The sequence below is a fragment of the Rhagoletis pomonella genome, unplaced genomic scaffold (genome assembly GCF_013731165.1).
Source record: "Rhagoletis pomonella isolate Grant_MI unplaced genomic scaffold, Rhpom_1.0 Rhpom_scaffold_00001, whole genome shotgun sequence".
Taxonomy (NCBI): Eukaryota; Metazoa; Arthropoda; class Insecta; order Diptera; family Tephritidae; genus Rhagoletis; species Rhagoletis pomonella.
The window spans coordinates 49,699,402-49,726,550 of record NW_023458555.1 but is presented as its reverse complement, the minus strand read 5'-3'; the positions used below and the strand labels follow the sequence as shown (position 1 = coordinate 49,726,550).

The 27,149-nt window shown below is 36.7% G+C and overlaps 2 protein-coding genes across 4 annotated transcripts in view; one reads left to right on the top strand and one right to left on the bottom strand.

The window, feature by feature from the left end:
- LOC118745917 (chitin synthase chs-2) overlaps positions 1–11,694 on the top strand; it is a 32,980-nt gene extending 21,286 nt beyond the window's left edge. For 2 of the 3 annotated variants that reach the window (XM_036479579.1, XM_036479570.1), the window contains 8 exons: positions 32–302; positions 438–2,362; positions 3,210–3,386; positions 7,819–8,019; positions 8,085–8,295; positions 8,367–8,518; positions 10,017–10,118; positions 10,176–11,694. In XM_036479579.1, coding sequence (XP_036335472.1) covers positions 32–302; positions 438–2,362; positions 3,210–3,386; positions 7,819–8,019; positions 8,085–8,295; positions 8,367–8,518; positions 10,017–10,118; positions 10,176–10,328 — 3,192 coding nt within the window. In that variant the 3' untranslated portion in view covers positions 10,329–11,694. Of the gene's footprint in view, positions 1–31; positions 303–437; positions 2,363–3,209; positions 3,387–3,848; positions 4,026–7,818; positions 8,020–8,084; positions 8,296–8,366; positions 8,519–10,016; positions 10,119–10,175 lie in introns of all 3 variants that reach the window. The other variant, XM_036479589.1, reaches the window with a different exon arrangement.
- A 6,500-nt stretch (positions 11,695–18,194) lies between these two features.
- LOC118745907 lies at positions 18,195–19,553 on the bottom strand (the record flags this gene model as incomplete). Its single annotated transcript, XM_036479567.1, is given in 2 exon segments — positions 18,195–19,284; positions 19,383–19,553. Coding segments are annotated over 2 exon segments (777 nt in total). The 3' UTR covers positions 18,195–18,526.
- Positions 19,554–27,149: the final 7,596 nt, after the last annotated feature.

Here is a 27,149-nt window from a genome sequence, read left to right as displayed (position 1 = left end):
AAGTGAAAATAATTTTGTATGTTTTCCTTAGGATCTCTCGGAAATCGAAAAAGAGAAGGGCGACGAGTACTATGAAACCATTTCCGTGCATACGGATGGCTCAGCTACACAAAATAAGCCGACTATCAAGTCTTCAGATCACATAACCAGAATCTATGCATGCGCTACAATGTGGCATGAGACCAAAGATGAAATGATGGAGTTCTTGAAGAGTATTATGCGATTGGATGAGGATCAGTGCGCGCGTCGCGTAGCACAAAAATATCTACGCATCGTCGATCCCGATTACTATGAGTTCGAAAGTGAGTAATTGATGCTGAGGAACAACTTTTGCTAGTAAAGGCACTAATGTAGCAATGCTTAACTTTCCATAAAGGAAAGCATTATTCTCCACTTCATGCAATTTTTCTGAGCTTCTTTCCTTCTACTCCCGCTAGCACACACTTTCTTCGATGACGCCTTCGAAATTTCCGATCACAGCGATGATGACATTCAAGTCAATCGCTTCGTCAAGCTGCTGGTAGCCACCATGGATGATGCCGCTTCCGAAATTCATCAGACCACTATACGTTTACGGCCACCAAAGAAATACCCAACACCCTATGGTGGTCGCCTGGTGTGGACTTTGCCTGGCAAGACTAAATTCATTGCCCATCTCAAAGACAAAGATCGTATACGTCATCGTAAACGTTGGTCACAAGTCATGTACATGTACTATCTGCTTGGCCATCGCCTCATTGAGTTGCCCATATCGGCAGATCGTAAAGACGAGATCGCACAAAACACTTACCTGCTCACACTGGATGGTGATATTGATTTCAAGCCGAACGCTGTAACGCTGCTGATCGATTTAATGAAGAAGAATCGTAATCTGGGCGCGGCATGTGGTCGCATTCATCCGGTCGGATCTGGTCCTATGGTGTGGTATCAACTGTTCGAGTATGCTATTGGTCATTGGCTGCAGAAGGCCACCGAACACATGATCGGTTGTGTGCTCTGTAGTCCCGGCTGTTTCTCACTTTTCCGCGGCAAGGCGCTCATGGATGACAATGTCATGAAAAAGTATACCACTCGCTCGGATCAGGCGCGTCACTACGTACAGTACGATCAGGGTGAGGATCGTTGGCTTTGTACTCTTCTCCTACAGCGTGGCTACCGTGTCGAATACTCAGCTGCCTCCGATGCGTACACTCACTGTCCCGAAGGTTTCAACGAATTTTACAACCAGCGTCGTCGTTGGGTGCCCTCAACTATCGCTAACATCATGGATTTGCTCGGCGATGCCAAGCGCACGATTAAGATTAACGATAACATTTCGCTGCTCTACATTTTCTACCAAATGATGTTGATCGGTGGCACCATTTTGGGACCTGGCACGATCTTTCTTATGTTGGTAGGTGCTTTCGTCGCCGCTTTCCGTATCGACAACTGGACCTCCTTCCACTACAACATCTTCCCCATTCTGTTCTTCATGTTGGTCTGCTTCACTTGCAAATCGAATATACAGTTGTTCGTGGCGCAGGTACTATCCACAGCATATGCGCTCATAATGATGGCTGTGATCGTCGGTACAGCTTTGCAGTTAGGCGAGGACGGCATCGGTTCACCGTCAGCTATATTCTTAATGGCAATGACGAGTTCATTTTATATAGCGGCCTGCCTGCATCCGCAAGAGTTTTGGTGTATCACGGCAGGTCTCATCTATCTGCTATCCATACCATCTATGTACCTTCTCCTCATTCTCTACTCGATTATCAATTTGAATGTTGTCTCGTGGGGCACGCGTGAAGTGGTGGCCAAGAAGACTAAGAAAGAAATGGAAGCAGAGAGGAAAGCAGCCGAGGAAGCGACCAAACGTGTGAAGCAGAAGAGCATGTTGAGTTTCTTGCAAAGTGGTGCTGGAGACAATGCAGACGAGGAGGGTTCCATTGAATTCTCGTTGGCTGGACTATTTCGTTGCATACTCTGTACGCATGGCAAGACAAGCGAGGAGAAGGCGCAACTTACCGCTATCGCTGATTCGCTGGATACAATCAAAACTCGTTTGGAGGCACTGGAGCACACTTTAGATCCACATGGACACTCAAGGCATGGGCGTAGACGTACAACGAGCAGCGGTTCCAAAGATCACCATTTGCTATCCTCGGTGGCGGAGAAGACGGGCGATGATTCAGAGCAATCGGATTCGGATACATCAGCGGAACCGCGACAAGAACGTGACTTCTTGACAAATCCATACTGGATTGAAGATCCGGACTTGCGCAAGGGCGAAGTGGACTTTTTGTCCAGCACAGAAATTCAGTTCTGGAAGGACTTGATTGACAAGTATCTATTCCCTATCGATAACGATCCGGTGGAACAGGTAATTTGGAAGTTTTATTCAGTGCGGTTACTATGTCTGTGACCGCCTGTGACCTTAAACGGTGGATGCAAAAAACGAACGTACACCAAGTTGTTATTGCATTAAAAAAATGTTGTCGCGCAAGGGCTTGATTTCAATTAGGGCAAATATTTTTGCAGAAAAGAAGCGTTTGTGACGGTTATATGTATTAGTAGGCGAAAGAATAGTATAATACGTATAATATGGATGTACTAAGAATACGAAGATGAACGGATTGGTGTACGAATACGAGTAAAATGCAAATACCAATAAAAGTACGAATACGGTAACGAAGACATTTACGGAGACGAATACGTGTGAAAATTAATATGAATATGAATGTGAATATGAGTATGAGTATGAATATGAATATGAGTGTGAGTATGAATATGCAAATGAATGCGAATATTTATATGAATATGAATGAATATAAATATGAATAGGAATATGAATATGAATACGAGGACGAGGACGAAGACGAAGACGATTTCGAAGTTAAAGATGAATAGAAATACATACATGAACACGAATAATAAAATAAATACAAATGCAATATACAAATACGAGTACGTATGCGGAGCGAAATACGAACACAAGCACGAACATATAAGCGGCTTGAATGCGCATACGAACACGAATACGAGTACGAATAGTAAAACCTCGAATGCCAATGTAAGAAAACATGAGTCTAAACACGATAAGGAAAACAATCGCGACGACAAACCCAAATATGGGTGCGACTACTTGAACGAATAGGAGAACTTTATTGCTTCTTTTATTTTTTCTAACATTTTATATTGATTTTTATTAATCGACATGAATTTTCTAGGCAAGAATTGCGAAAGATCTCAAAGAATTGCGCGACTCTTCGGTGTTTGCGTTTTTCATGTGCAATGCACTTTTCGTTTTAATTGTGTTCTTGTTGCAATTGAACAAGGACAATATACACGTGAAATGGCCCTTTGGTGTACGCACGAACATAACCTACGACGAATCCACACAAGAGGTAAATTTCGGCAAGGGGATTTCATGCGCGTGGCGTCAAATATCGAAAACAAAATACACGTATTTTTTTGCCATTTTAAAGGAACCCAAGGGTACTTGACGTTATCGTAAAAGAAATCCCCATCAGGCAATAATACTAACATATTTCTTTTTTTTCTTTTCTTCTTTTCACATATTTTTTACAAACTATCTATGCAAAATGGAAAATTAAAATTTCATACAAACTAAATTTTATAAAATTATTTAATTAAATTTAAAAAATCAATGCTTTGTGCGGTGATGTGATAAACGAAACCAAAAAAAAAACCGAAACCGAAACTGAAACTGACCGCAATCGTACGAAAAAAAAAACGCCAAAATGCATTAAAAACGTCTTAACTCGAAAATTGTTTTCGATTTTCCAAAATTCAAAACTTTAAAAAACGAAAAACAAACAATTTACTATAAATCAACGTATGCACAGGCACGGATCGCAGCCGATCTTATAGATCTAAGGAACAAGTCCGTCTTCGCGTTTTTCATGGCCAACGCCTTGTTCGTCCTGATTGTGTTTTTGCTTCAGCTGAACAAGGATAAGTTGCACGTTATCTGGCCACTGGGCGTCAAGACCAATATAACGTATATTGAAGAGACATCAGAGGTTCTTATCTGCTGTATTTTTCAAGTTCAAAGATTTTCTTTGTTTTTCCCCACACCTCTCTCCTCTAACAGTTGCCTTCTTGCTATGGTTCTTGTTGTACATTTTTTTCGTTTTTAACTTTTAATTTGTTACATGACTGTAAATTAAAAAGGATTGTAAAAATTATTACAGCTAATTCTGAGAAATTAAAAAAAAAATCCTAACTAAAAAGGCAATAATATATTGTGCATGTGTATACTTACATACCCCTTTTTTTGTTCACCTGCCTGTTTTTATTATTTATTTTTATTTAATTTTTTAATTGATTTTTTGTGTATAACAATGTGTAAAACTTTTAGTTTCGCGTTCAAAATTTACTCACAAGCGGGGAGAAACTTATTGAGTGCATTAAAAAGGATTGCGGTTTTTGCATATACCAATTTTTGAATATAAAATTTTATTAAATTTATATCACGCATGCGAAATTCTCAACCTATTTATAAGCATTCATGCGGCAACAATTTGGTTTTTCGACATAATCAATGTTTTTTTTTTTTTAATAATCCATCACTTATCAAAATGACTTATATATTGGTGCAGGCTTATTATTAACATATGTAAATAAATAATTGTATTCACATATGGAACATTGCAAGTTAACCGGATCATGACTGCGCCCAATAAAAGGTTAAGTAAGTGAAAAACCCGAGCGACAGCTCATTTTAAAGATGAAAGTTTAGACCAGCGATGGGCAGAGAGAGCTTTTACTCTACGCGCGGCTATATGAAATGCAACGATGAGCAGAGAGAGCTTTTACTCTGCACGCTCCTATACAAAAGAGCTTTGCCCGCGGGCAAGACAGTGCCCATCAGTGGATTAAAGTAACTCCAGCCTCGAGGCTACAGATTAATGTATCTCTTTGCAAAATTCAATATGTCAGCTTCAGTACGAAAGTTTAAAGCTCTTAACTCTCACCAAGGGATACTCATTGGGATAAATATCAGAAACTTTCAATAAATTATTAAAAATTCTTATTATCAGTGGCGGATTTGAAGTCTTTTCCGCCCTAGGCCCTATAATAGGTACCAGCCTTTAAATCCGAGCACAATTTTCCATTTTTTCAGCTAATATTTAAATTATTGACTGCAATCATGATCTGGTTGACCTGGAATGTTCCAGGTACATATAGATTCAAATGTATCTTCCTAAGTAAGAATGACCTAGCCTAAAATTTCCATGTTCATATGTGTGTATAGTACAATATTTATTAGCCTTATATTTTTATTTGTATTATAATTTTCATACATATATTCAATCTCATAAATATCAATAAATGTTCCCACTTTTACGGCACTCTTTTATCCTTAAATGCTTACCACTTCTTTCACCTTGTGCTCGCTTTGTATGTGTATCAGAATTATAAAAATATTAGTATGTAAAACTTTAGAAATCAAACAATTAAAAAATTCGCCCTATCTGGTCTTTTCTGTGCTGGTAATAGAAATTTTTTAACTGGTGGGTAATTTTTTTGTTTCAGTAGTTTTTAATAAAATTTTAAAATTTGTCGGTTACAAAATGTTCGGCAATCTTCAGTATGTATAGACCTGTAAGTAAGGGGGCCATTAGTGCAATTCCAATTCGTCCAAGCTGGAAATAGTAGCTCAACGGTGATTAACTTCGCGGCTCGCTTAATTCGCAATGCTGCTGTCTGTCAGGATACAATAAAATACCACCTGCATAACTGTATTTTTAGTCCCAGATTTTTATCTTTAAACATTCGCTCGAAACTTTGATTGTATTTTCTTATGCAGCACCGGGCTACTTCATCTCAACTGGTCGATAGCCGTCAGTCCATCTTATCTTGAAGGCCGTGCGTAAGACTATCTTAACTCGATGAACTATTCTAAATTTTTCAGCGAAGTCAGACAAACTTTACTAACTCAGACCGGTCTCCATAGCTTAACAGCTTAACACACGACACAGAATATAGGCGTGTCCGAGTTAAGATAATTTGTCTACATTATCCTGGGAGAACTCCCGTCATAATTCCTCGCTTATTCTTAGAAAAGCTCATTGATTCCTTAAAACGTTTACAGTTGTGTGTTCCTATAAGCTTTGGAATGCTGTAGCCCTGGTGGTTTGTACAAGTAGCGATTTATGTGAGCATCTTCCTCATGTTTAGCCCAATTAAAGGGTTCCACTTCCCTATAACACTGAAGTACTATGGGTTTGATGCTCCCTTCTTTGCAAGTTTATCAGCCACATACATATTGCCCTACAATTAGATTGGTAAGGAACGCAGGAGTACATAAACTAGATTGGTCAGACCAAGAGGGTTTAGGCGTATTAAGGCACTCCATTACCAGTTTTTCTGTTACCTGATAAGATTCGAGGGCCTTAAAGGACGATTAGCTGTCAAGACAAGATAGCCATGTGGTTACGGAATTTTCGCTTGATATTGAAGTTGGCATGGCATATCTTTCTACAGCGTACATATGTTTCTGCTTGGAAAATGGGGATACATATCGATGGTCCTATGTAGTAACGATTTAACTCAAAACCTAAGAGAAAACATGTTTAGTGTTAAGTCGATCATGTCTCCAATCATTGTCTAATCCATATACAAACCATATTTAATTAAGTACCAAGAATTTGACCTGGATTAGGCAAGGATTAGAAATATACACAATGTAGAGGGTTTATTTTTTGAGTTTTCGAGTTGTGTAGTGCAGAGGACCACCGATATATTTTTCCAGGAGTTTCGAGTATACCAAGTTTGCATGGGTTGGTTCATCCGATATGTCTCGGATATACATATGTACTTGCCCTGCCGGCTTAAGCCATGCTATGTATTTATAAACCTAATGATATATTTACTATCCATAAAATATTAGAAAATATTCGATTTAAAAAATAACCACAAATTTAAAACTATGCACTTTATAGCTTACGCCAAAACAATAATGTCAACGCTTTCGCTTTATTTGCTCTAACTAACAACAAAAAGATATAACGTAATAAATGTTATGGGTATTCATCTAAACGCGCAAACGCCTCGTAAACGTGTAAAACTCCGGTTTTCCATACAAAATTAGTCAAGTTTACGAGGTTTACTTGGTTACCAGGTACTTACGCGTTTAGATGAATTGCCCTATTAGATAAATATAGAATTTGAAAAGGATATAGAATTCGCCAAGCAAACGAAAATTTCTGAAAATTATTCAATTTATGAACTTGTCTTACAAGGGAAAAAATTTTGCAAAGCCAGCACAGTGATGCAGTACATACTATTCCGAAATAACGTTCAAAACAGTACATCTATTCAAGCAGCAAACCCCATAACTACCATCACTATTTATTTCAACCACGTTCAATACAAGCAATGTACAACAGCAACAGTAACTCCTAACCATGTCATGAACATGTATCATACTCGTAAATACAAACAATTCATCAAAGATACCAAACATGGGTGTGTCCGATCCTTTCGTATGCAAGTCACCTGCAAATACATAAACCTTAACACTTGCATTACTCAAACGAACATATACGACCCTATACGCAACAACCAGTCACATCAAATAAATAAACAAATTAACGTTAGGCATGTTAAAAATCACACACACAATGCACATAAAACTGGTTTTCAGATGAGTTATATACATATTTGGAAGCATTTGGATGCTCATTTTAATGAAATCAAAAAATTATAATTACAATTTTTATACTAAGTAGCGTAACTAACCTAAAACTTTAATTTATAAAACAATGGATGCTAATTTACTATTATTCCTTCACTGCCTTCGACTTTTAGGTACACATCTCCAAGGAATATCTACAACTAGAGCCAATCGGTTTGGTATTCGTATTCTTCTTTGCGCTCATTCTAGTCATTCAGTTTACCGCTATGTTATTCCATCGTTTCGGCACACTCTCACATATTTTGGCCTCTACGGAGCTGAATTTCTGTAAGAAGAAATCCGAAGACACTTCGCAGGATGCGCTTATAGACAAGGTAAATATCTCTCGCTGCCTTGACAATTCAAACTATCTCTCATTTTCATTCTTCTCGATTTACAGCATGCTGTGGAGATCGTCAAGAACTTGCAACGTCTCCAAGGCATCGATGGTGACTACGATAATGATTCTGGTAGTGGCCCTGATCGTATTGCACGCCGTCGCACTATACAAAATCTGGAGAAGGCTCGACAGCCGCGTCGACAAATCGGTACTTTGGATGTGGCATTCAAAAAGCGTTTCCTCAAACTTACTGCGGATGAAAATAATCCAGGTAAAGTGATCCAGGAAATTGTGTGGAAATAAAGTTGCTGAAATGTTTGAATATATAATTTTTTTTTGCAGCAACTCCAATACTAACGCGCCGCTTGACAATGCGCGCCGAAACGATACGCGCGCTGGAAGTGCGTAAAAACTCGGTGATGGCGGAGAGACGCAAGTCTGCAATGCAAACTTTAGGCGCGAAGAATGAATATGGAATTACAACTACAGCAGCGGTAAGTGTAAAACCTGAAAATCCAATTTTGCATATAAATTGGAAAAGATATTTTAAATGATTCGATTAACCTTCCCTTAAGCGCTTTTCACTACATTATTAGGATATGGAGTTTTTAGCGATTTACATAGAAGTTTAGACCTTTCATTTCAATAGTGCAAAGAAAGATGACAACGCATTTCCTTGAACTGACTAGACGCAGGTGGTCAGATATACAGACTTGTGAGATATCGAGAATACTATAACCTGACTACAACAGGACGAAGACCTTGCACCTGCTTAGCAGAGCGAGGCCACAAGTGTGCAGAATTGTGGCAACCATCACTGGGCACTGGCTCATAGGCAATCATGCGGCAAAAATAGATCTAGCCCATTATATGAATTGCCGCAGCTTTCAGCTTGACGATAGCGATCAGCGTTTCCTTTGTGAATGTCCCGGTTTTTCGAAAATTAGACACACAACATTAGGAATACATCTGGTAGCACAACTAGTCGACCTCTCAGGAGGTACCATAAGCGAAATCGGTAGATTCAATAGAAAATCAAAATGGTTCGACCTAGCAACATTGCTTGTGCATAGACAAATCATCCCCCGCGAGAAGTGTATTAAAATGGCGCACAAATGCGCTACTTGTGTCCTGGGCAGCGACTAAGAAGCACTGCAACTAACCAACTATCTTTCGTGTATACCTCGTTCAGCGACCTACATGAACTTTTCTGAATCTCTAAAAGTGGAACCTACTCCAATCTTCTCGAAGAACATCTAACATAACCACCTGTCATATACATGTTCGGATCGTATACTCCTCTATGAAAAATATATGAAGTCCGTTGAGCATTACTTTTGCAAATGACCTGAAGAATGTCTTCCTTCACAATTGGCTCAGAACCCAATGACAACGCAATACTAAAGATGAATTAATCCGATAGCCGGCGCAGGAGTCGAGATATTTGAAAACCCCGTATTTACAGTCCGATTTGGCTCATATTTAGAAAGCTTGTTTTAAAAATATTTTTTTCTACTTTTTTACTTATATAATACTATAGAGTTTTCTTTTTCATTTGATACCTACATATATTATCATTCTACATTGAACTGAATATTTTTAATTAATCGTCTTTAAAATTTCAAATACCTTTTGGAAAAATTTCTAGTTTCGAGAATATGTTGATTTTATGTGTAAAAGTCTTTTTCCGCCCGGTGTTATGCCCATTAAATTTTTTTTGTTTAAGTATTGAAAAAAGGGAAAATATTGTTGGCGGCCAAAGCTGCTAAATATATCAGACATATTTAGGTCTATCTTATAACTAATCGGCGAGACAAAACTTATTAGCACGCTTAGCTTGAGAAAAAGTTCTTGAGTCCAAGTCGTGAATTCTAAACTTTAAAGAGGCACATACACCAGGACGGCTATGGGTTCCCACAGAAGTTATTTCACCATATTAGAAATTCTTTGCTGTAATAATATTATTCATTGAACCTCTATTCCTTATTTCAGTTGAACAATAATGGCGTCATACCGAACCAGCGCAGTGGACGCATCTCTAATGCGGGCATAAGCATCAAGGACGTCTTTAATGCGAATGGTGGGCCAGGCGAGGTATGTACCGCTTCCTTCCTCACGCCAAACTAAACTAAAATATTTTTGTTTTTGCAGCCAATATATGGTTCCAACGGTGGTGGTACCATCAACCAAGGCTACGAACATGTACTCGAAGACGACGATCGAAACTCGTTGCGACTGACTCCGCGCAATCCCAATCAACAAGTGTCATGGGGACAGAATACCAGCAACACAGGACGATTATAAGAACGTGTACATTTTGCCACATTGCTAGCCTGAGCTCAGTTTGTTGTTGTTGTTGTTGTTATTGAATATAAAACAAAAGGACTTGTTAGTTATTATTACTATTAGAATATTAAGTTCACTGTCCCAGATACTTTCAAATATCGTATTTTCCGTACTGTAATGTACTTAAGAGACTTTTGTGGCCCCAGAAACTACAGAAATTGGTGTTTCTTGAAAAGTTTCCCTCGACAAAACACCTAAATTTAGTCAAGTTGCTAACACTGTCACAAAATCGACTACTCGTATTGTGGAGCCAATTCGTTCATAGCTCTTCGAAAAATAACATTTACTGCCGGCTCTTTAAAGAAAAATAATAAAAAATAGTATGTATATCGAATATTTTTTTCATATGAATTTCTACTATCTTCATACGTATGTACTTTTGAACCTACATACATATTTATATCTTTATGTTACCTAGTTATTTAGGTTAAGGCACAATCTTGTATATTTGTAAAGTTATGAATTTACACTTTTGTATATTGTAAATATAACAACGAATATTTTAGCTAATCACACTGCCCGCTCACGTGAGAGACTTGTTGATGAATAAATTTATTACACAAATGTAGGTATGTATCGTCAAGTTTACATAAGACAAAGTTTGACGTATACAGGCAGGTTCTGCAATTGACTTCCGAGTGATTTTCAACAAAACTCACTTCAAATTCAACGCTCAGGGTCCTGTGCTGCAATTTACTTGTTTTATTCTCACTTCCTTTCGGATTCCAGACCTTGCCTGTAAAATTCGGAAAGTGAAACACAAACCCCGAACTCTGGATTCAAAGCGAGTTTTGTTCAAATTCACGCCGAATTGTAGAACCTCCCTAATAGACTTTGTAGAAAGTCATTGCAATGCCAGCTGTTTGTAGATTAAAAGTTTATAGCGTTTGTCTAGTAATTTAGTATGTAAATTTTCTTAGTTCTTACTTGAATTTTTATGTAGTAGAATATTTTTTTTATTTGCACAAAAGTTGTTGTTATTGACAAACAATACTATACTAATCTTAATCTGTGTTTACCTGCTTGGCGTGCATAGATTTGTATTGTATGTATGTTTAGTCAAGGAACAACAGTACCCGTACCAGTGTATAAATCATGGATAATACTCATTTGTCAATTTATGTGAAATCACATATTTTATGCAAACTATATTTTAATTTTGTATGCAATTTTTAGTTGATATAGTGCGTACATATAGAATATATATTTTGTATATGTGATTACCTATTTTTTATATGAAATTTATAATCTTGCATAATACTCGAATAGAATTATAACTTATGCGAAATTAGAATAAAATATTGTTAAATAATTAAAAAAATAATCACGTTGTTGTTTTATTAACAAGTAATTTTTAAGCAAAAACATAAAACCGACTTCAATTCTCATATAAAAATTTAAGATTATCGTTAATTTCTTCACGACCCAATTATCGGGTCTAAGCAAAATTAGTATGGGACCACCCTTGAGGTACAACCTTTGTGATAAAAAAAAATAAAAAATATTCCGACAAACTCTGCAATAACGACCTAATTCAGATTTCAGATAATAAAATCCCTTATTACTGTTATAATATCCCATTTCCACCTAAAGCTTAATAGCAGTTAAAAGCTCACGTAAGCTCGAATAATTTTGACATGGATCGATCGAAAAAGTGTATGTATTACTTTTTGATTTTTTTTTTTTTGCGTTTGCTTATACTTACGTCCCAATTCTGTGTTTTCTTGATAAATTTTTTGTAAAGAAATTTTATCAAGATTTTTATCAAGTAAAAGCTTCCCTCGTATTCTGTGTCAATATTTATAAAACAAAAAGCTCTACGATTTCCACATAAGTGGAACTGATTTCCACATGTGTGGAACTGATTTCATTGTCACATATGAAAAATATGGATTTAAAAGCAACAAAGCTTTTGACTGTCGTAGCCGAGTAGCTAGAGATGTCGACTATAATTCCGTGTGTCGCAGGTTCAAATGCCGGCACATGGAGTATTCAATTGTTAGAAACAAATTTATTAATATACAAAATTTATACATTTCATATGAAATTTCAATTTGTCAATAGCATTTTCCATCTTGATAATTTATAAAGAAAAGAGCTTTTGGTTTCTGTGCTAGAATACCAATTCTTGATAAATAATAAAAAATTGACAAATTATAAAGATTTTCAATTTATCAAGTGCACAGAATCGGGCTGAAAATGTCTACATTTCACATGAAATTTCAATTTGTCAATAGCATTTCCAATCTTGATAATTTATCAAGAAAAAAGCTTTTGGTTTCTGTGCTAGAATACCAATTCTTGATAAATAATAAAAAAATGACAAATTATAAAGATTTTCAATTTATCAAGTGCACAGAATCGGGCTGTTAATATGAACAATTGCCCGCTACAGTTGTAATCTCTTTTTTCCAAAAGGCGTAAACTGCATTTAAGACTTAATGGAAATGAACCATAAACCTTGCTTAACCCTTGTGTAATCTTTAAACGGAACGTTCCATGTCAACCGGAACAGAGCTATATCCAAAAATTGGTGCAATACAAAAAAAAAAATATTCAGGGCCTGTAAATGTTTGTACACTTTTAAGAGCAGTGTGGCGATTTCGGAAAATTCAATATGGTGGCGTCAGTAGAAGTGATGCAATTCATCAAACTCACGAACCGGCAAATAATATTAGCTGCATTTCTTTTGTAAGCGAGCGACAAAAGAACGCTCAAAGAAGAACTCGGGTAATTTTCCGGATAAATAGCCGAGTTTGTGTTGTTGCTTTGCGTGTATTTCGTCATTTAAGCGAGTGTTTTTTTGTAGCTCGGTTGCAAAAGAATGCAGCTATTAAAAATTCAACATGGCGGATCTAAGATGTAGGACGATTTTTTAAAAATCAATATTTTTGTTCGAAAGTTGAGGCCCGGAGTTTTCGGGGTTTCTGAACTCAAAACTGGTGTCAGAACTTCAAAATTCTTAATGGCGAATCCATATTGAATCTACCATATATAACGGTAACGTACTACGTACATGGCGTATGAGTTACTCAGATGAGATGAGCTTATTACTCTTCCGTGATAAATGTTAGATCCAATATGGAACCGCCATTTAGAATTTTTTAAATCTAATTTGAGTTCAGCAAACCCGAAAAGCCCCGAGTCTCAAGTTTCGAGCAAAAATGTTGAATTAAAAAAAGTTCTCCATCTTGGATCAGCCAATTTGAAATTTTAAAATTTGGTACCAGATTTTAATCCGGCAACCCTGTTAACTCCCAGAGTTTCAAGTTTCGAGCACAAATTGTGACTTTAAAATCCGACACCAGATTTGTATTAGTTAGATATGCAATATGGTATTACTTTTTCGAAAATAGGTGCCACCTTTCAAAACATTAACATTATTTAAAACATCAAGCCAATTATTAAAAAGTGGTTTTGAAAAGCTCTATTTTTTAACTTAACTGTACGATTTAAATTTAATTTGAAGTAAGGAAATTAGTTAATAGAAATATGTATAACCATATGGGCGCTAGACGAAAAGAGTTTAAGAGGTTGTAGTTTGTAAATGTTTTGAAAAGGGTTGCCACCTGTTTGAAATATCGAAATTAGTTAATTTATATAAAAGGTATATTAAATATTAAAATACTGGTATGAAATGAAAGAGTGTTAAGAAATATTTATTTTCAACACTAGAAATATTTTTTGTTCAAAAATTTAAATTATTTGAAAAGTTAAATGAATTATTAAATTATGGATATTAATCGAAATGGATTTAAAAAGGCTTTATTTCTTAACTATATTTAGGGGTTTGCCACATGTTTAAAACATGAAGCTCAACTTAATGTCTATTTAAATATGTATCATAATGTCAGAAGACGAAGGAAATGGAGGAAGGTTTTAGCTTGAAAATACTTTTAAAGAGGTTTGCCGAATTTAATTAACTTATATACAAGTAATATGAAATATTAAAATACTATGATAGCACGGCCGAGTAATCATCAACTTATGTACAGTAGTCTAAAAAATTATAGCCGCACCAAATTTTGACAAGTTTTAAAATATTATTTTTGTTGTTATTTAATTTCGGTTAGTTTTTTATAGTTCGTTCTTTACCAACATCCGTATAAATACAAGTTTAAAGGCAGTGTCACACGATTGGGTATTTGCTAAAATTTGATGTAAATCGTATCCCAATTGTTTGAACACCCAAAATATTTTTCACTATCCCAATCACGAAAATTGATTTATTGAAATTTTTCAATAGAACATCGCTGTATTGTACCAATCTTTTGAATGCAAAAAAAACTGTCCTACTTTTTTTTACCAATAGCCCAATATAAAAATTTACAAATCTGTACAAATGTACCAATCGAATGACACTGTCTTAACAATTTATGCAATTTAAAAAAAAAATCTAAAAATTTTCGTTAAAATTTCGAGTTTATTAATTAAATTCTGAGTATGCAGTTTTGTAGCCCATTGAATTCTAATAGAATAAAGTACACGTTTCAAATGACTAAAAATGTCGATTGATTCTTAGAATTTCTAAAATTTCGAAATTTGTACGAAAGTTTGTTGAATTTTTTTTAATATTATGTATTGTATGTATTTTTTATATCTTTAATTGGACCTCCACATCCCCCCACGGTCAGAACCCCCACATCGTCCAACCCGGTCACGTATTTTTAAGAAATAGTTTAGGTGTGTAAATTAGGTGATTTAGGTAAGTAAAAAATGGAAAAGGTAGTCATTTTAAATAATGTTTTTTTTTTTAATTCAGTACTTGAATTTAAAAATTGGAATTGGGTTAAAGCCTGTTTCTTAAAGTGTCGTAAATCAAACCTGCGCCACTAAATAACTACTCGCTCAAGGCGAATAACTTGAAAAACTTAAAACTTGGCAAAATTGTAAATTCTCTCCAATAACTCCTTTCTGAGAATTGCATCGGCGCTGCAAATGTCGGATGTATCCTCCTGCCTTTCATCTTCACAATCTAGCATCTGAATAGATCGTTGTTTAAACACCGTTATTTTCCATAGAATTCTTCATTCTCATTCTTTCGGTTGTTTCAGAATTTGGAGAACCTGTAACATCATTAGCTATTTTCGATTTTAGTTTTTGTAATTCATTTTTAGTATTTTCTTCTGTGACTGGTTTGAAAAATGTTTGCTTATAGCGAGGTTTTAAATAGGGGGATATGGCAAATAATATGTGATTTTATGGGAATGGAAATTTCGAAGAAAATTTTGTTTGAAAGTCGTGGCTGCCAGCCGAATTAGTTTAAAATCTTGCTATTTTGTTAAAAAGGAACCCCGTTTTTTATAATAATTTGAATTATTGGAATCGTGGATGAAGGTCCAAGATCTGCTTAGTTCCCGGGTGACTTCTTGAAATGGTTCACCTGTAATGAATACCTTCTAATTAGTTTTTTTATTAGCTGATATCGACTTTTCCTAATTGCAGTAAGTCACAATTACTTACTCACCGCTGTCAGTACCATATAAAATCCGTTTTGTTTTTTCATTCCATGTGCTCAATGTGCTTTGATATTTTGAGGCAAATGTACGCAAATTTTCAACATATCGTTAATATAGTATGGATAGGGCGCATTTCACATTGTGGCTGAAACGCAAAAAAGCCACAACTAACGTAAATCTTGTTATTGCATAAAACGATGTGAGGACTTATGATTCGATGAAATGCATCATAATCTATCAAACAGTGAATTTTGGAATTTTAGTTAGTTACGGCTTATTGTATTTCAGCGACGAGGTGAGTTACGCCCTTTTCATACTATACGAATGATATATTGCGTTCCAAGTCCCGCTCCTCAATAGATATTAAATTCGCCTTGAAATGATTCTTATTTGATTTGTGAACTTGGCTGTCAACTTTTTCACATTCCATTTCACTTTTATTTCGCTACGTCCAAATTTTGACAATTATCACAAAATTAATATAAATGTTGTTGTTTTTGAGCACACAGAAGAGTATTTGCGTAGTAAAAGTGTTTTTCTGCTAAGTAACAAAAGAAAACACGGAACTTAATCATAATAAGCCGTTTTATGAAAAAAAATAGTTACATAATTCTTACCTAATGAAAGGTTATCTTTTACCGCGCAAATTGTCGTTTCTCGTTATAGCTAGACGTTGAACATTTGACTTTAAATTACAAAAAAGGGGGGATTTAGGGGGACAGTTTTAACGTAGCATCTCCACAGGCCAAAGACATTAGCTATAATTATTATTTTGTTTGCCAGATATACGTTTCATCAGTGCACTTGCACGATATTCGCATTCGCAAAAGCTCCATTGATTATTGCGAATGCGAAAGCGAATGCGGATGCGAATGTTAAAATACATGCGGAAGCTCCGCGGTTGCGAATGCGAATGCGAATATTCGCAACCACCCTGGTACATACATACATACATCTGCTTTTGCTTAAGGTTATATTTTTTGTCTTTTTTCTATCTAGATCCCTATCTCTACTCCTGTTCGTTCTAATTACATTTATTATCTTCTGTTTTCCTTTATCTTCATTTTTATCTCTATACTCTATCGATAACAAAACCGATAGTAACATCCAACAAAATATCGATAACAAAACCGATAAAAATATCGATAACAAAATCGATGACAAATATGATAAAAATTTCGATAGCAAAATTGATAATAATATTGGTAGCAAAATCGATAAAAATATCGATACAAAATCCATACAAATATCGATAGAAAAATCTATAGAAAATCAATAAACAATCGATAGTGAAATCAATAACAAAAATCGATTAGAAAATCGATAAAAATATTGATTAAAAAATCGATAACAAAATCATTAATTATCGATAATAACATCGATAAATAATCGATAGGAAAATTGATAAATAATCGATAACAAAATCGATAAATAAGCGATAAAATATCGATGAAAATTTCGATAACAATTTCAATAGCAAAATCGTTAATAATATTGGTAGCGAAATCGATTACGAAAATCGATAAAGATATCTATATAAGTTTCGATAGTATTGGTAACAAAATCGATTGGAAAATAGATAAAAATATCGACAACAAAATCGATAAATAGTCGATCATAAAATCGATAAATAATCGATAACAAAACTGATAAAAATGTCGATTATTTATCGATAAGTCCCGAGAATCCCGAAAATCTCTAAAATCCCAAAATAGTTCCCAGATTGAGTCTCTGTGTCCCTATCTAAATCCTCTTCTCTATAGTTACCTTTATTTTAATCGTTCTTCCTCTACCTTCATCTTTACTTTTATCGGTAGCCTCATCCTCATCCTCATCTTTTTCTTTATATTTATCTTTGTTTTCACTTTTATGTTTATCATTTTCTTCATCTACATATTCCCTTCACCTTTGCCCCTATATAAGTAAAAGGCCTTATTCATAAAAAAAAGTAGGTTTAAAGAGCTTTGTATATTGACGTATTCATACATTTTTCATTTTAAAACCCGTTTTTAAAGCTGATTTGCTCTTTATGAATAGGGCTAAAAGTGTTTAAATTTACTTTGGTCTTAATTTTTGCCCTTATCTTTACACATCTTTGTTTTTGTTTTTATTTTTACCTTTGCCTTTATCCATTTCTTTATCTATTTACGTACTAACTTTTACTTTCATTCTTGTATTGGTCTTTTTCTAAATGTTATTCTTTAACCTTTTTTTAACAAGTTTTTGTTAAATTAATAACATACATTCAAGAAGCATTTGTTTCCGTCCCAACCATTTCCGTTGCACCATTTCCGTTTAATTTGCCAATTTACTCCCAACCAACCAACCACTGCTAAAGAAGTTTCACTTCAATTATGTTCTTCAATTTGCTAACGGGTAGATATTTTGTAATTCATATTTAGTTTACAATTTATTTGTGATTAAAATTTTGACTATTCTTTTTTGATACATTTTACTTTACACTTTAAATAACAAGCTTAAAATAAGACTTCCACTATTTCAGCATTTACATTGAAATATGTAAATGCACCATAACGCCTTTGTGTCACACAAGTTGGTAAGTATGTATCTTTGTAGGTATATGTATATACGCTCAACAATACATTTGTATGAATGTGCACGGATGGTAAGAGGCGAAGAATGACAACATTTAATGTTCCAACAAAGTGACACGACGAACTTTCACACACACACAACTTAAGCCCTAATATGATCACCCTTTTTGGCGGCTATGGGTAGCTTCTCGCCTTGCAAGAATGGATTATTCGGACCGCCACGTCCACTGGCAAATCCGTAGAACTTCTTCACCACAGCATTAGGATTATCAATACCATTCTCATTCTGAAATTGATGCATCAAGAACTTCTCCATGGTCGAAGTCATCTCATTGGCGCTGGCATTGCTATCCTGGCTGGCGCAATCGAACATGTGTTCATTGTCGCAGGTGCATTCCTGAGCAGCTTGGAATTCGCGACTGAAAATTGCTGTATTCTCAAAATCGGATATGCAACCCTGACTCTCCTCATAGCCATATGGACAGGGATTTGGAGGATTGCAGTAGGCCGGCAAGGTGGCATCGGTCTTAATTGATGGGAAGCGGTTGGGCATCTCACCCATGCCACCGTTTATGTACTGATGACCCCACAAAGTGCTGTGCTGCAAATACTCCTGATCGCGTATGGATGGGTGTGAGCCAAACATGGCGCGGTATTCATAGTCATCGGGGCCATTGTTGCTATTCTTCGATGAACGTGATACCAAATCAAGACTCTTTGGCGTATCGGATAACAAATCGAAATAATTTTGCACCGGATCAATGTCCTTGTCCATGCGATTCAGCAATTCGGTGAGCAGGACATCAGCGAAAATATTCTCCTTCGAAATGGGACTAAAAGCGTTGGCATGTTGTTGACTGCCAAGCAGCAAAATGGTCGTCAGGACGAAGCGAAAAGCGCCTGAAAGTATACAATGGCGTTTGTATATTGTGAAAAATGTCAAACGATTTATTTCAATTTATTTTTCAATGTTTTCTCGCTGAAACTACTAATCTTACCGTTACGTTGAGGAGACATATTGTTAGTAATAAATGGCTCGCCGCGGGTTTTTCCGCTTTCACTCAGTCACAAGCTGTAAGTATCTATTTACTTGTGACGTTGGCGATAAATTATTGATTTTTCACTTCGGCAGCATTGCATTGGTTAACATGAGTTGATGGTTGGTGTTGCTTTTTTTGTTTTGGTAGCGTTATTGTTTTGTGTGCTAAATGTATGTATATTAGGGTGTGCCTCACTCTTCCTACAAAAAAAAAAATAAGATGTTTTTCCCTCGGATATACAAAATTTATTATATTTTAAAACTGCCGCCAATATATTTCGGAAATATATTAATTGAAAATACCTCCAAAATCAGGGTTTTTATAAATAAAATGAGTTTTTAAAAGAACTTTTCTAAAAAGCTCAACAGTTGATAGAAAAGTTTAATCTTAAAGGTCTCCATAAATATGTTTAAACATTTTATCAACGCAATCAAAATAATGAGGTTGTTGGAGTTATTTTCAAATTGGTCTAGCTCACATAAATCTTAATACTTTTCCGAAATACTTTGGCGAAAGTCGAGAATATAATACATTTTTAGTCTATTCCAATAGCAGTCCGGTTTACAGGATTTAGTCAGAACTTACAGGAAGTCGTGCCTATTGACATAAAACCTGTAAGTGGGAACACATTTGAGAGAGTAACTGAGCAACTGTTCCTAGTCAGAAGTTACAGGATTTAGTCCGGAGTTTCTTTTCCTGTAAGTTCCTGAAAAGTGTCAAACGATCAGCTGATTTGCATGTGCAAGCAAAAACAAACAGCGGTGAAAGCAAAGTACCTTATATTTGTAAAAAAATGGAAGTAAACAACGAAATGTTTGAATATGTATAGATTTTAATAATTATTTAGTGATATTTTAGCTAAATCAATGTTGTACAAATGACATGTAAACAAACCGACTGACGTTTTTACAGGAAATAGTGCTTTTTGCGTTCCTATGCACTTCTGCATCTGTTCTACTTTTACTCTCATTTGAGAGAGTAAAATTGTAGTTTGACAGTTCCACAGGTTTTAGTCCGAAGTTCAAAGGAACAGACTATTTATAATTCTGGTGGGAAAACCGCAAGTTTTCTTTTTGTCGTGTACACTAATGTATACATATACATATGTACATACATATATGTGTAAGGTCGTGTTTATAGCTGCCGTAATGTCATCTGTTGAGCTATGTGGTTGCCTTAAATAATATGCATACGTATTTATGTAAATCATCGTTTAAAGTACAAAACCGTGTATCAACCAGATGCAAAACCGGGTATGTGAGGTTGCATAAATTATTTTCTAGTGAGTAAAAACACTCATATTTCAAACTGGTTCTCTCTTTTATAAAGCAATCGCATTTAGGGCTAGCATATTTCAGGAAGTCAACTTAGGAAAGAATTGAGTTATATATGCTATCGTTTTCTGCAGCTACTATTCCATTTGTATGTGAAACTCCGATCTCGTGACCTAGGCTATTTAAGAAGTTATGGATGGGGGGCTCGACCCTATTAAGCTGGCATTTCAGGGTACTATTTTATATATATATATATAAAATTTGAAAGTAGGTGGGGGGGTCGAGCACCCCCCCTGCCCCTACCTGGCTACGCCCATGTACATTTATAATACGCGAAGGGATTTTTTGTGCAGCATAAAATATCTGTACCGTTCGCCCGATTTTCAAAAATGAGATGTCATCTTAAAGCCCTGGTGTGTAGATGTGCAATAAGGTTTTACTTGTTCGAAGAGAGTTGCTACCTGATAAACAATTGCATTCAAATAATTTAATAATCAATGCCATTAGGGATGCAAACGATGCATCGATGTTTTTGAAGCATCGATAATATCGGTTCAATTTTCGATGTTTGCCATCGATGTTTGCAATTTACTAACATCGCGAAATTGACGATACATCGATGGAAGTTTTACCGATGTTTTAAACATCGACTTTAAGGAGACTCTCCGACTTTCTTTCGGTGTGTTTGACTGACCTTAAATTTATTATTCATTCAGATTTTTTTTTGTTATTTATGGCCTTATAACAATTATATTCAGCCGTTTTTTCGGATATCACCACTTCTCCTCAGTGACCGCGGTTGTGATTAGTAGATGTGGTGATCTCCCAAATAGCAGCTATAACTTCTTACCTTTGTAAATTATTGTTGCTTTTCCACAACATTTTTCATAAAAACGGCCCCAAGCTCAATAAAATTGTTGGATTCATTTAGAATGCTAATAAAAACAGAACCAAACACCCCTTAGAATTTCAACAAGATCAGACCTAGGATCTTTAGGCCCGAACGCAGTGGCGGATTTATCGTAGAGGCAACATAGGCTGAAGCCTAGGGCGGCAGAATTAAGGGGCGGCAAAATTTAAGACAGCTAAATTAAAAGAAAAAAATTTATTTGGATTCAGCTGCACTTGAAATTGTGTTTGTGTCTGTAAAATATTATTAATGATTCATCTCATTCAATACAATTCAAAATTAGAATTACGCTGCGAATTTTTCCTTAGTATAGCAGTCGTTGAAATTTCCATTTAACTTTCATTCACGCGGCTTAGAAACCTGACGGCGCGCCTGCGCGTGACGCAAAGAAACAGCCGACACGCTGCCCCGAGAACGAGAATCATCTAAAAGGTTACCACACTTGACAACACTGCCGAAAAACGAGCGTGCATTTTCGAGAAAATTCTTGATTCCAAGCCCACCAGTTTTTCATAAGTGTATCATAACGTGAATAATCTGAAGGTCAGCTTCCGTCGTATGTAAAATTAGGCAGTGTATCTGTGTATGGTCTTCTGTTTGTCTTGCGCGAGGTCAAAAAATCTTCCGGATGAGCGATTTTATTTTGTATACTCGCATAGCGCTACTTCAATGTCCTGATAATTGGATTCTACTTGTCCAAACCTCTAAAGCATTTCAGTGCAGTTTTAAAACGCGTGAAAAACTATCTCAGATCTTCATTGAGCGAAAACAAACTGAATGCTCTTGCGTTGCTGACTATAGAGTCACATTTGTTTCTATCTATCGATTGTGAAGATATTATCCGCGAATTCGCAGCTGAAAAATCAAGACGTAAAGAACTGTGAAAAAGAAGTGTTTGAAAGAGGGTTTTTGTTGAATACCTTATCCATGCTGATGTCGAATTTGTTAATTCCGTTATGTATTTCATTATTAACGAACTATATTGTAATAAAGCACTGACAATAACAATCATATTTGATATATATATATATTTTTTTTTTTTTCGTGAAAAAAGGGCGGCAAGTTATGAATTGCCTAGGGGCGGCAAATATTTAAATCCGCCACTGCCCGAACGAACTTACGATGGTATGCATTTTGATTCTAATGATAGAAAGGGTATAGAAAGGATAACAAAATACAGGAAAATACATTCATAATTATTAAAGTATTCAATATTACTTTAAATTTAACTAGAAATTAACAAATTGCAAAACATCGGAAACCATCGATATATCGATGTTTCTCTGGCGATGTATTTTAGCCTCGATGTTCTTTTCTCCGATGCATCGAAACATCGATGTATCGATGTTACTGCTCAAAATTTGCATCCCTAAATGCCATCAGATCCAAACCGTTCGTTCGATTTTCAAAAGTGAGGTGTCAAATCAAAGGGCTCTGACTTTAGATGTGCAATAAGGTTTGACTTTTTCGAAAAGAGTTGCCACCTTTTCAAAAATTAAGTTCAAAATAATACGCGAAGGTATTTTTTGTTCCGCATAAAAGATCAGGACCGTTCGATTTTCAAAAGTAAGGTGCCAAATCAAAGGGCCATCTTTTAAAAAAACTTATGTTCAAATTATTTAAAAAGCTAAACCAATTATTGCAAAATGGGCATAAATGGAAATAGTTTTGAATATCTTTGTTTCTTAACTGAACTTTATGAGGTTTTCCACCTGCTAAAGAAATCAAAACAAAATGATAAACCATCTTCGGTGAGAGGCCCCAACGATTGCAAGTGGCCCACTCTACAGCAATATGAGGCTACACACGCCTTCTTTACCCTTACCTTCACGATTGGCTTCCAAGATAGTCAGGATTAAATCCAGATATTTCAGAGAGCATAAATGGAATGCCACCCAATTATGTTGATGACTTGGGATTGTATACTTCCTATTGAAAACAGTGAGCTCGGCTTTACAAAGGCTAATGAGTAGTCCGAAATTCTCAGCCAAATTTACAACCAAATTCAGATAACCTTCCATTGATGCGTACTAGGTGCCTAAGGACTTTACGCTAGCAATAGCTCCTGACTCATCCGTATTCGCAATTAACCAATAGGCCTTCCTTTCCAGTGTCCAACAGGTTATTGACGACAACGAGCCAGAAAGTGGAAATAGGGCTCCTCTTGTAGCGTACCTTAATTTTATCTTCTCTAGGTAGATGCGCTTCCCCATAGCAAGCATTACATAAAGCGTCAAAGTCAATTTGGACGTATTTAGGCGGGAGAGAGTGCTTAACAAATTCTGAAACCGAGTGTAGAGCCGAGTTGTCCATGGACTAGTTATGCTGATTTAAGGACGAATGCATCCTAATAATTCTGTTTCTGACATGCAGCTAAAACAATCTTTCAAGGATCTTTAAAAAAATCGATGAGAGATTGGTTAGCTTAAAATCTTTGGGAATGCATGGTGCTGCGTACTTTGGGTATAATAAGTAAATATTGTATATACGTACGAGTATCATACGTTGGTTTCTACTCTAGGTCTTTGTCTCAATTCTCTGCCTCTGGTTCTGGCTCTGGTCTTTGGTCTCTGTATTCACTTTTCCATTAGACATGTGAATTCTCAGTTCATCAGAGGAAAAGCAATGTTAGATGAGTTGGTTAGAATGGACGGGTGAAGAGGTGCTATTTATCTTGCGGGGCAAATTTGTGGTGCACCTGGTGTGCACCCTTATTTTGTCACACCTACAGTTTTACGCCGACTCCGAACTGCGATTGTATTTGTATGAGAAGCTGATTTTCATGGCGGAAATGCACTCGGAGGTTTGCCGTTGCCTGCCGAGCGGCGACCGCTATTTGGAAAAAGAACATTGATGTTGGTTTGAACCGCGCTTGAACCCAGGCCCTGTGGAATGGTAGCACGCACTGCTAACCACTATACCGCAGCGGCAACTTCACATATTGGACATAAAATAGATATGTAGTTCTAGGCAAGTTGGAATTTCGTCTGCTACAAAATCCAAAGCAGAATTGTACTAAAGTAATTCAGGTCTCACGCGACAACTCGCGCTCTTGGGATGCTATGGATGGTGGTTTCCTATGACGGCATTCATGAGGCAATAGTTGAAGAAAGTATTAACTGACTCTCGCTAAAAGTCTGCCTGTATGTAGTTCGTCTGATACAGCGGATGGTGTACATGGGGTTTTTTACGTACCTAGGAGGAATAACAATCTTTCAAAGTGAATCCATAAAATTTTTTGGGTATTTATTGTCGGCATTGTAGTTTCTTTCTTTGTCAGGCACGAGTTTAACCTGCTGCAGTAGCCAGAGCGAAGTTGGGCTAATGTGATCCGAGTTGCGTTGTGAATGCTACGCCAACACCATTATCGCGCTCGCGATCTCGACGGTGCCCATTGTATCCGGCGCAATTTAACAATGTTGATTTGCTGTGCAGTTTCGCCTTTTGGATCGTAGCTTTTAATATTTCATGCCGGCCCATAAAACCAGTTATCTCGCCGATCTTACAGGCCAACATAATATTCACGGCTTGCGTTTTGGTATGCACGCCGTCGTGCTTGTTTCTCTGCGTCACCCAAAATTGGCTCGCGTGCGTTTGCATTTGATTACATTGAGCGCAACTTCAAATTGTCGGAGGAACCAGGAGTTGTTGGCGGCGGAGTGTGGTTGACGGCGCGGTTGTGTGTTCTATTGCCGTTGGGGCAGCTCTGTTTGAGCAGCAAGACGCCACGTTGGACGATGAGTGCTTAGACCTGAGCAGGCTCGGAGGTGAGTCTACCCGTTACAGGTATTGCACCTCACTGAGGTGAAGTTCGGGTGTAGTCATCTATGGCACATGCAGCAGGTGTAGGTTTCTGGTTAGGGTTTGACTCAATGCCAGCCCTGAGCTCAAGAGTACGAAGCAGCTGTAGCCGCATGCTCGGACAACGTTTGAGATATTTCGCCGACCTAAACAGAGTTCGATCGCAGAAACAATAGGTCTTGGTCGGGTTAGTCCCGGGTCATCCCGGTAAGCGGAACCGACTGTCGTGAGAATGTGAAACATTTGTCCCTTAGGGGTGATATATCTTTAATGTAATCGAGAAGCCGCTGTGGTTTAGTGGTAAGCAGTGCGCGCTTCCACTCCGCAGCACCTGGGTTCAAACCCTGGTCAAAGCAACATCGCAAAAAAATTTAGAGAAAAGGTTTTTTCTTAAAAGCGGTCGTCCCTCGGCAGGGAATGGCAAACCTCCGAGTGTTTTTCTGCCATGAAAAACAGCTTCTCATAAAAATACAATCGCCGTTCGGAGTCGTCCTTCCGCTTTGTGTGACAACATCAAGGCGCACGCCACAATTCGGAGGTGAAGCTCGGCCAAACACTAACATATGTGTAAGCGCCAATCTATTATTATTATTATTAATCGAGAAGCCACTGTATGCACGCAAAAAGCAAACGACCAAACCTTACAAATAGTCTGTTCCAATAGCAGTCCGGTTTACAGGATTTAGTCAGAACTTACAGGAAGTCGTTCCTATTGACATAAAACCTGTAGGTGGGAACACTTTTGATGGAAAAACTGAGCAAATGTTCCTAGTCAGAAGTTACTGGATTTAGTCCGGAGTTTTTTTCCTGTAAGTTCATGAAAAGTGTCAAACGATCAGCTGATTTGCATCTGCAGACAAAAACAGAAAACGGTGAAAGCAAAGAACCTTATATTTGTTAAAAAATGGAAGTAAACAACGAAATATTTGAATATGTATAGATTTTAATAATTATTTATTGATATTTCAGCCAAATCAGTGTTGTACCAATGGCATGTAAACAAACCAACTGACGTTTTTACAGGAAATAGTGCTTTTTGCGTTCCCGTGCACTTCTGCATCTGTTCTCCGTTTACTCTCACTTGAGAGAGTAAAATTGTAGTTTGACAGTTCCATAGGTTTTAGTCCGAAGTTCAAAGGAACAGACTATTTGTTTTGCTTGCACATTCAAATCAGCTGATCGTTTGACACTTTTCATGAACTTACAGGAAAAAAAACTCCGGACTAAATCCTGTAACTTCTGACTAGGAACAGTTGCTCAGTTACTCTCTCAAATGTGTTCCCACTTACAGGTTTTATGTCAATAGTTCAACAAACAATTTTACAATACTTGCTAATACAGTAAAAATACTACAATACTTGTTAAGGCAATTACAACGCTTTACTGAACTTGTTACACACAATTAAACTTATAGCTTGCTTATTCGCAATTCGCTTCTCTGCTCACTTTACTTGTAGCTTGCTGACTTGCAACTTCGTAACTAACTCAACTCCGCTGTGTCGTGGCTCTTATATACCTGCGCTCACACTTATGGCAACTCTAGAACGTTCTGAAGTTTATCGCTCATTCTCTTTTTCTCGCTGTTCGCAGTGTTCATCCAACTTGACGTTTCTCTTTGTGGAACATTCTACGTCATTCCTCGAACATTCTGCCTATTTCTCGTTGTTCGCTTTGTGTTGCCGCAGTATTCGCCACACTGCCCTCCACCTAAGTCTGATCGTCCCGATCAGACACACTTGC